Here is a 9455-nt window from a genome sequence, read left to right on the forward strand (position 1 = left end):
AATTTATCATGAATTTATCAATTCCAATTAAATTTACTCTAAAAACATTAATTTATTTGAAAATTATTTTGAATAATTAAAAGCGTAATTATTTCAGTCAATTGTAATTTCATGAGTTGTTTTTTATTTCTTTATTTAGATGTATACGATAAAAGACAATATAATGATAGTAAAAATATCGATATATAATTCTGCAATTTTTTATTCTATTTTATTTATTTATTCATTTCTCATTTATTCTAATAATAGTAGACTTATCAATAAATATCGCTTTGTAATTTCTATAAATATATATTTTGTTTTATTTGTTAGTTTTATTAAATTAGCTATTATTTCATATGCAATTCCCGAGCATTTACTGTATTTTTTTTTTTTTTTTTTTAATAAAAATCAGATAAAAGTTTAAAATTTTTAATAAAAAAATTCTCTCTCTAAAAAATCTTTCCGTTTTATATAGAAAAATATGATGATACAGTAGTACAATAAGTTGAAATACATATTTAAAATTGGAGAAATTTTTACATATTTCGTTTCCTGAGAATCAATTTTTAGATTTTTTATTAAAATTGTTAATATCTATGTGAATTTCTTTCCCTAAGAAATTCAATTCAAAATTTAATTTCTAAAAATAAACAAATGTAATCAATTTTCTCTTTAAAAAAATTTCTTCTGATTAATTTATAAAATGTTTTCTATTAATTTTATCTAAATATTGTATAGTCATTATTTTTGAATAATTCTACTGTGAAGGTTAAAAAATTGACAATAAAAATAAGTGTACCAGTATTTTGGTATCTATTTTGATATATAAAAAAAAAATAATGATTACTCCAAGTTCTATCTGTGTTACGCGGTCATAAAAAAAAAAATTTAAAACTTTTTCTGTTCAGAAAGTTTATGATTATGTTATTGAATTTTGAGCTATTATCAATCATCAAATGGAAACTTGAGTCTTGAAATTTCATTATCAGATCCGATCATCTAAGGTAAGTTATGATGCATATACTAAAATAATTTTCGATTTCCGTTTCACTTGTATGATCTAATTTTGTTGAAAATAAATTTTTCTAAATTATTTTTTTATAAATGAAAAAAGAAAAAAGATTTGTGAAAAAAAATTTTTTTAAGTCAAAAATTAAGAATAAAAAAAACTTTACCAAAAATTAAAAAAAAAATTTTTTTTTGTTATTTATGAAAGTATTTAAAAATTAAAAGAAATAAATACTTACCTGTCTCAACTTAATGTCTAAGCACTTCTTAATATAATTTAAATCTTAAGATTTTTACAACTAATTAAGGAGTAAAAGGCTCAAGGATATTAAAGTCTAAAAATAATAAAAAGTAATTTAAATTATATTTTAAAATTTATTTATTTTTTTATAAAATATTTTAATATATCTATTTATAAGAGACATTTGTTTTTTTTTTATATAAAATTAGTTTTAAAAAAATTTCTATACAAAATCTTATAAAATATAGTGTGGTACTCGCCCTGAGTCTCGCATTTATATTATGATTTCTCTTAATTTTATTTTACACAAAATATTTATGTTCAATTTCGAAAAATATGTGTCTAAAAAAATACAAGAGCTTTAACTCTTCACTTTCCAACACAATAATTTTTCAGCTTTTGTTTTATACAATGACTAGTTTGTTCGAATATTAAAATGAAAAAAAAAAACAATACACTAACAAAATCAAAAAAAAATTTCGCCTTGCAACTCAAACGATTTAAAAAAAAATCGGAGCGAAGAAACTAATTATCCATTAAATGAATTTCCCGTCAGCGTATTAATTTTTTTTTTTTTCACCATTCTAAAAATAATTCATTATAATTAAATATTTACACATTATTTCTTATCCGAAAATACATAAATAATCAAGCGCTTAAAAGTGATAAAAAAATGGCATTAGGACGCATTACAAAATTCGATTACGAGTTAAAAAAAAAAAACAATATTATTAATCCAACCTCGAATTGTTTTAAAACGATGGACATAAAAAAATGGCACGAAAGTTTCACGGTACCGCATCCAGCGGTTTCTCTCGATGGCAATCGTTTAAAAAAACTCGAAGACGTACGCGTGAATAGCAAGAAATGGCATTTACACCAACTAAAAAAAGGCACACATATACCCTAAGTACAAAAAAAAAAACACAAATTTTGATTTTACAAAACCGACAAATAAATAAATAAAGGAATGAAACAAAAAAAAAAGTCAAACCTAAGGAATAAAATTGTTCACGCGTTGTTTGTACTCACAAAAACAGTCTGTCGTCTCAGATTAAGGCACTTATTCTAAATATATTCATTTATATATCTGTATATATCTGCATATATATTAATCTGTTTGTTTTTTACGAAATAAAATTACTTGTGAAAGTAACAGACCTTCGAAAGAAAATTTTTTTCTCAACAATTCACAAAAATATTTAAAAGTTCGTAAATTTTAAAATCATCTCAAAAGTCTGTTACTTTCTTTGACAATTAAACAAAAAATGGAATGCACAAAACACAATTTACAAATTGTAACCAATAGGTACATTAATACCAGGACAACCACTTTCTTGATGTTTCGTCAAAAGTGACATTCTGCTGAATGTTTTACTGCACGAACTGCACGAGTATTTTTTGACATCGCTGTGAGTTTGCAAATGAGCACGTAAATTGCTGCGATCAGCAAAAGCGCGTTTGCAATGTTGACAACTGAATGGTTTTTCACCGGTATGGGTTCTAATGTGTCCTTGAAGTAACCAGGGTCGTGAAAATGCTTTACCGCACAAATGACACTTGCACGGCAACGTATGTGTCCTGATGTGCATTTTAAGAGCACCAAGACTGTAGTAAACTTTTTCGCAGTATTTACACGAGAAAGATTTCTTAGTTTGTCCTTCAGCGGCGGCACAGTGGAACTGTTGGTGTTTTGACAGCCCGCTGTAGGTGGAGTAAGATTTGCCACAATCAGGACACTGGTACCTTGGTGAAGAAGGATTGTTCGACGCAGCTGATGGTGGACTGGCGATATTCGTCCCAGTGGACTCGATTTTCATCATCATTGACCCGGCTGACGTGCTACCGGCACTAGAACGACCACTGTCACTTCCAGGGGATGATAAATCTTCGGGAGTAACTGGCGGAGGCGATCTCAAAGGTCCGTAGCTCATGGTACTGGTTGGCGAGAGGGTGCAATGATCTGGACTGGAAGCTGTCCAGTAGTTTCGTGGAATTGGTCGCTGAATTGTCGGACAGGTCAGCGCAGCGTGAGGTGGCGGTGACAGCGAAGCGTGCTCTGGTGATGAGTGCGGGTGGTATCCTGCCAGAGGGTATGATGGGTACAATTCAGCGGTTGGTTGCTGGAATCGGTACGCTGGTGAGTATGGTAGATAATGTGGAGGATAAAGTGGTGCTGCGCGGGTCCAAGCTGGAGTAGCGTAATGAGCAACTGGTTCCACTGGAGTGTTCAGATTTAGCGGTTCCAGGGGTGTCTTGCTCAGAAAGTGGATCGGTGCAGCGGCTGCTGATGATGAACCACCGTCGTGTTGTATCACTTCAACCCGTTCTTTTTTAACGATTTGGTGCACTGGAGCAATTCCTGCTGGTGGAGTGATTGGTTTTGATGGGTAGAATTGGTGGTGCGTCGGCGGCAATTGCACCGATGAACCACGTAACGGCGAGCACTGTTCAAGTGATTGACGGGGTACTTTTGCACAAGGTGACGGCGATCTAGATACTGATCTTTGTTTTTCAGCAGATCGGCTCAAGTCTTCTGGTTTTGTGCTCAGGTTTTCTGGCTCTGGGATGTCGTCTGTCACTACGTCGATTATTTCATCTGAAAATAGAAAAAATTTGCCATTAGAAAATGTATTTGTGTTATTAGGTAAAAATTTATAAGGTTGAGGAAAAATGAATTTTTATTTTGAAATTATTTTTTGCTGATAGTTACCTTTGACAGATTCAGGAACTTCCTCGTACAACACGTGCACTGGCCGTTTTTTCAACGGACAATGACTGTAGCTGTTGTTCTTTTTCACAAAACTACGCGGCATTTCTTCGACAAGCATTTTCGTAATATTTTTTAACAAATTGTTTTTTTAAAAAAAAATAGTTTTTTTTTTTAATTTTGTCGACCTCCTCAAAGTAATCCAATTGGTGTGGAGGGCAACAATTATCGAAGCACAGCACAAATAAATCCGTAATAGTAAGTCTGCACAGTACGAACACTTGGTAGTGAATAAGAACAATAAATCACTGGTTAAAACGGAGAACCGAGAGTAGGAGTACGCTACTACTGACTTATAAAAAGAAAGGGAAAGGTATTGTGACCCTAGAAGTTGTCGGTACGGCTGGCGGCCGGATTCTGACTAGTGGGGCGATGAGCAGGGCCTTATATAGACGCTTGCCCCTTCCTAGCAACTGCAGGTGGCCCGCACGTGCTGTACAACCAATGTAGGCCCATGGGCCTTACACACTACGCCAATAAGATTTACTCGGTCGCAAGCCAGGGACCAATCAGCTCAACCGCATCTGTCCTCAGTTGCATCCCCATTCGGTCCCTTTTTTCATTAAACAAACTCTCTCTTTCTCTTTCAGTCTTTCTACCTGATCCGCGATTGTTCCGCGTGTCATGTCTCGGCAGATGCTGGATCCTGTCCTATTTCACCTCCGATTTTCACCACCCCTGACCCCCCTCGACACCAGTTTCCTTTGATTACTAAAATATTATTTTTCGATTTTTAACTACCCCTCCCCCTACTTTCGGAAAATTTTATCCCTACTTAACTGGAGGTGCCCCCGCCAGACATTCACTTTTCTCACTCCACTGTGTCTTATGTTTTGTTGTGCCGCTCGCTCTCTCGCACTCATCAGCTTGATTGTAACGACGTGTGCGCACGATCTCCCCACTAGGGCTCTCTCCCTCTTCACGCACCCCTCGGTGTACTCGATGTAACGGTCGTGTCGCGTGCCGTGGCATCGCCCACGCGTGCAGCTCACTTATACACACACCTCATGTGTGTGTGTGCATGTGGAAAAAAACATTCTTGTAGTTTGGTCATTTTTTTGACTGATTTATCGCGATGCTCTTAGAAAACATTAATATAAGTTTAGTTTTTTTTTTTTTAATTATTTTTCAAGACAGTTTATTTTATAAATTAATTTTTGGTGGGTATTATAAACAGGGAGTGTTCTAACTGTATATTTATTCTTATTTGTATATTTTTTTTTTTGTCAAATCATCGATCGGGGCAGGTTCATTTTATTCAATTAGATATTATAATTTTTAATAAATTGAATTAATTTTGGTGTTTTAAATGGAACGTAACGGATTTTCATGTAAATAAACAATTAACCTTTCATATCTTGAGAATGAATTAAAATGAAACTGATGTTAGGAGTTTATATATTGAAGACACGATACAAGTTGAAAGATCGATCATGAGTCGACAGATGGAACCTGTCCCAATTATAGGACACAGTTAAGTTCTGTTGTTTTAATAGATAAATTTAATTTAGTGACAGATAGGAAGTAAGATTACAAGACACGTTCCGTTTTAATTAGTGAAAATAGTATTTTCTTTCGGATATCAGAACTTACGGAAATAGGGGTAACCGGGCGTGACGGAGTAACTTGGACATAATAATTTATTTTGGTTACTTGCACACATTTTTTTTAACTTTTTAAAATATTTTATTTTTATTTTAGTTACCATACAAGATTTTTGTTTTTTTATTATTTTTAAAAAAATTATTTCAGTTATATTAAACACTATTTTTTTCAATAATTCGAAAAATTTAAAATCTAATAATTTAATAATGAAGAATTATTATTGAAAACAGGTTTTTATGAAAATAACTTGAAATAAATATTATTGAAAAAATATAGCTTTAATTTTTAAAAAATTTTGATTGAACACACGCTGTACTTTCTGAAACAATAATAATAAAAAATTTTTTACTCGTATTACCTGACATAAAAATTTTTTAATAAAAAAATTTTTTTAATGCAAAAGTTTTTTTTTATCTCTGCTATTTTTTTTTTTAAGTGAAAATTTACAATTTGTCAATTAAATAATACATTAATTTTTATCTTTAATTTTTGAAAAATTTATGATCAAAATATTTAAGTAGTAAATTTACTCAATACATTTTTAAAGAAAGTTATAATAAAAATCGACATAGAGCGAAAATTTTTTACGGCCAATTATAAGATTTTTAAAATAATAAATTTATTTCAAGGCTTTCGCTTTTCTATATAAAATAAAATTTAAGTAAAAACTTTGAACAGTTTAAAATTAAAATTATGTTTGAAAAAAATAACTATCAAAATTTCAAAAATCGAATTTTCTTAACTAAAAATTTTATATTTCTCTCGTCCAGTCTTTACAAAAAGTTTGTTCGATTATCTATATAATATTTATTAACAAAATTTTCACGAATATTTTTAAGGGGAAGTTTCATTGAAAAACTTTTGTGGTCACTATTCTCTTCTAATTCTGTATTAATATTTCATATTATTTCTCTGTATGATATTCTGTATTATTATATTAATCTGTATTATGATTTTTATGATATTTTAGATCCTTCGAAAAAAATAAAAGAAGCATAAAATTTATTGCATTAAAAATTAAATGAATTAAAAAAAATTTCATACTTAGTTTTAATTTATTCAAACCAATAGTCGTTTAATTCATGATATATTTTAGTTTTTTTTTACTGTTCGTATCAAACTCTATATTCTGTCAATGAAAATGTTAATCAATTTATATTTCTTTTTAGTTTTTTTAATGAACTATCAAAATTACAATATTAATTCAGAAAATTAATCTAAATTAGCCTTGGCATTAAAACTAAATAAATAAATAAATTAATTAAAAAAATTATTGTACTTTTCCAACGATTTTTGTTTTCAATTTACCAATTGATAATTTTTATAGCGTATTCGCAGAATTAATAACCAGCTTCTTTAACCACATCAACAGCCTAAAATTTTAGGTACATTGTAGGCTTACTTTACCTGCAGTACACAGTATATATATTACAAACGTCGAATAAAAACCAAAAATAAGAAATTAAATTTATTCAACGGCCATACTCAGATACTATTATTTGATCCATCACGAAAACGACCTGCTATACTTGCCGTTGGATTATAAACCAACGTACTGCGGTGGTACTAATATATAAGACTGTTGGTTATATATATTACTCACATGTTCAAGATACAAGGCAGTCTTATACCTGTCTCGTAGGTTATTTAAATAATTCGCCTAAAAACTAGTACACAACCCCTTTTACCTTCTTTTAATACCTGCATTAATACATAAATAAAAATATATACCTGAAATAAAAATCCCAAACAAGCCAGTAGACCTTAAGAGAGTAAAAGCGCACACCTTATATTAATGCAACAGTAAAGTGCGGCTAAGTAAAAATAATATAAATAAAATAAAAATCTCACAATATGTCTAGGAATCGCATCATCTCATTGTATCCCGACTGTAGTGTACTATAAGGTGCCAATTCCGAGGGGTAAGAACATAATCAAGGGTTGTATTTTAAGAAATAACCGGAATTACAACTTTATATCTGCCGTGACTGCATTTTTTTTTATTTAATGCATGTATATTCGGTTATAAGTTAAGTTAGCCCGAACATTAGACTAAAAATGAGATTAAACCCTTTAGATTAATTTCGAAATTATTCTATCAAATGTGACAAGTAATTTAAAATTCTAATCCGTAAAAATTTTCGAACAATTTATAAATTAATAATTTAAAATTTTTAAGTTAAACTATAGTTTAATAATTTCGAGATACAATTAGTGGTATTAATAATATTTATTATTTACTGTCTGAAAAATTTGCTACGTCTGTATTGAGATGATTAAGTCGGCTAAGAATTGTGACATGTAATATATATGAGTAATAGCATTGTGGACGTATTAGAAAGAGAGAATAGTAAGAAAAATTTTGAGGCGTTTGTGTTTAAGATAAAAAACGATGACTAAATGGATAATATTGAGATTGTCAGCATTGAGACAATTGCGCTGATGCACAGTATACACTTTACGATAGATTGTTTTTTCAAAATAAACAATTGGGAAAAGAAAATAAAAAATATGTAGAAGAAAAAGAGATTATGAAGTCTTAAACAAACTTTAGATAAAATATTTTTATGTTTAGTTTTCACTTTTGCTGGACAATACTATCTATTTACCTGCTAACTCATTGTGTGAGATTGTTCTCAAAAAATACACAATAAATGTAGTCTAGGTTACAGGGTACTAATCTACTGATATATTGGTTGAATAGAATGAGTCACTGACTTTTGCATAGAATCAATGTGTCACTGAGTAGTTTCTGTTAAGATTTGGAAAATTTCAGATTTTTTTCGTTTTCAATCAATCAATCTTTGGAATTTTATTATTTACTTTAAGATAAAATTTTTTAAACTTGAGTGTTCATTTTGTAATTTAGTTTTAAAAACATTTTATCTTTTTGAGATTTCACTAAATTAAAAAAAAATTGTTAATTTCAAGTTAAAATTTTTTTTTTAATTTAATTTTTCTGACAATCTTGCTCATCATATTTTTATAATTAAATTTTTTTATTTTCGTTTTTCAAAAATTTTACGTGGCCATGTAATTAAAAACAATTTGAAATCTCAATCTTGAATTCATCTGTAACTTTTTATTTGAAATAAAAAAATTAGGTCAATTATTCTCCACAATATATATATATAAAAAAAAAAGCAAGTTTGATTTTTTTTTATTTCAATCTTTTGATATTTTCGCTTAAATTTTTGTATTTCAAAGTTTATCAAAAAAAAAAATAAAATTGAGAAATTTCAATCTTAAATTTTAATTTCAGATCGAAAAATTGACGCATTCAATTTTTGTTTTATTTTTTTTAGAAACGAAATTTTACTCAATTTTGTGTAAAAAAAAAAAATAATAAATATTTTTGTGTCCATTTTTTGGCATTTTTGTTTGACATTTTCTTATGCCGAATTTTATAAAAAAATTGTCCACAAAATTTTTCAATAATTTTTTATTTCAAAAATTAATTTTTTTTTATCAATTTTATAAAAGAAAAATAGAAATTTTTGATTTTAATATTTCTATGCAACATATAAAAGCTATGAAATTCGAGTAAGTGAAACTGAACTTAATATACAGTCTCAATAAAGAGTCTCGACTTACATTTCATTACGATCAAGCAACCGATATCTCAAGCACGTACTCTCATTTTTCTGTTCTCTCTCTGATCTAGGTGAAAAAGAGAATAAAAAAAGGTAATTTTTTCTACTCGTGGCATCCAAACGGGAGTTAACGCACATGTTTAGTTTTATTGCAATATATATATAGTATACAGCGTATAGCTGACCCCAAAAATGGGTCTAGTAGTCCCAGTGGGGCCTAAACTCACATATGGTGGCATAAAATATCCAGTGGTAA

At 29.4% G+C, this 9455-nt stretch overlaps 1 protein-coding gene across 1 annotated transcript; it reads right to left on the reverse strand.

Moving 5' to 3' along the window:
- Window positions 1-1420: 1420 nt before the first annotated feature.
- LOC123267217 (protein escargot-like) lies at window positions 1421-4368 on the reverse strand. Its single transcript, XM_044731769.1, has 2 exons — window positions 3945-4368; window positions 1421-3830 (listed from the first exon to the last, which is right to left on the reverse strand). Exons 1-2 carry the CDS (start codon window positions 4060-4062, stop codon window positions 2521-2523), a joined length of 1428 nt encoding a protein of 475 aa, XP_044587704.1. The 5' UTR covers window positions 4063-4368; the 3' UTR covers window positions 1421-2520.
- Window positions 4369-9455: the final 5087 nt, after the last annotated feature.

This window comes from Cotesia glomerata, linkage group LG6 (assembly GCF_020080835.1).
Source record: "Cotesia glomerata isolate CgM1 linkage group LG6, MPM_Cglom_v2.3, whole genome shotgun sequence".
NCBI lineage: Eukaryota > Metazoa > Arthropoda > Insecta > Hymenoptera > Braconidae > Cotesia > Cotesia glomerata.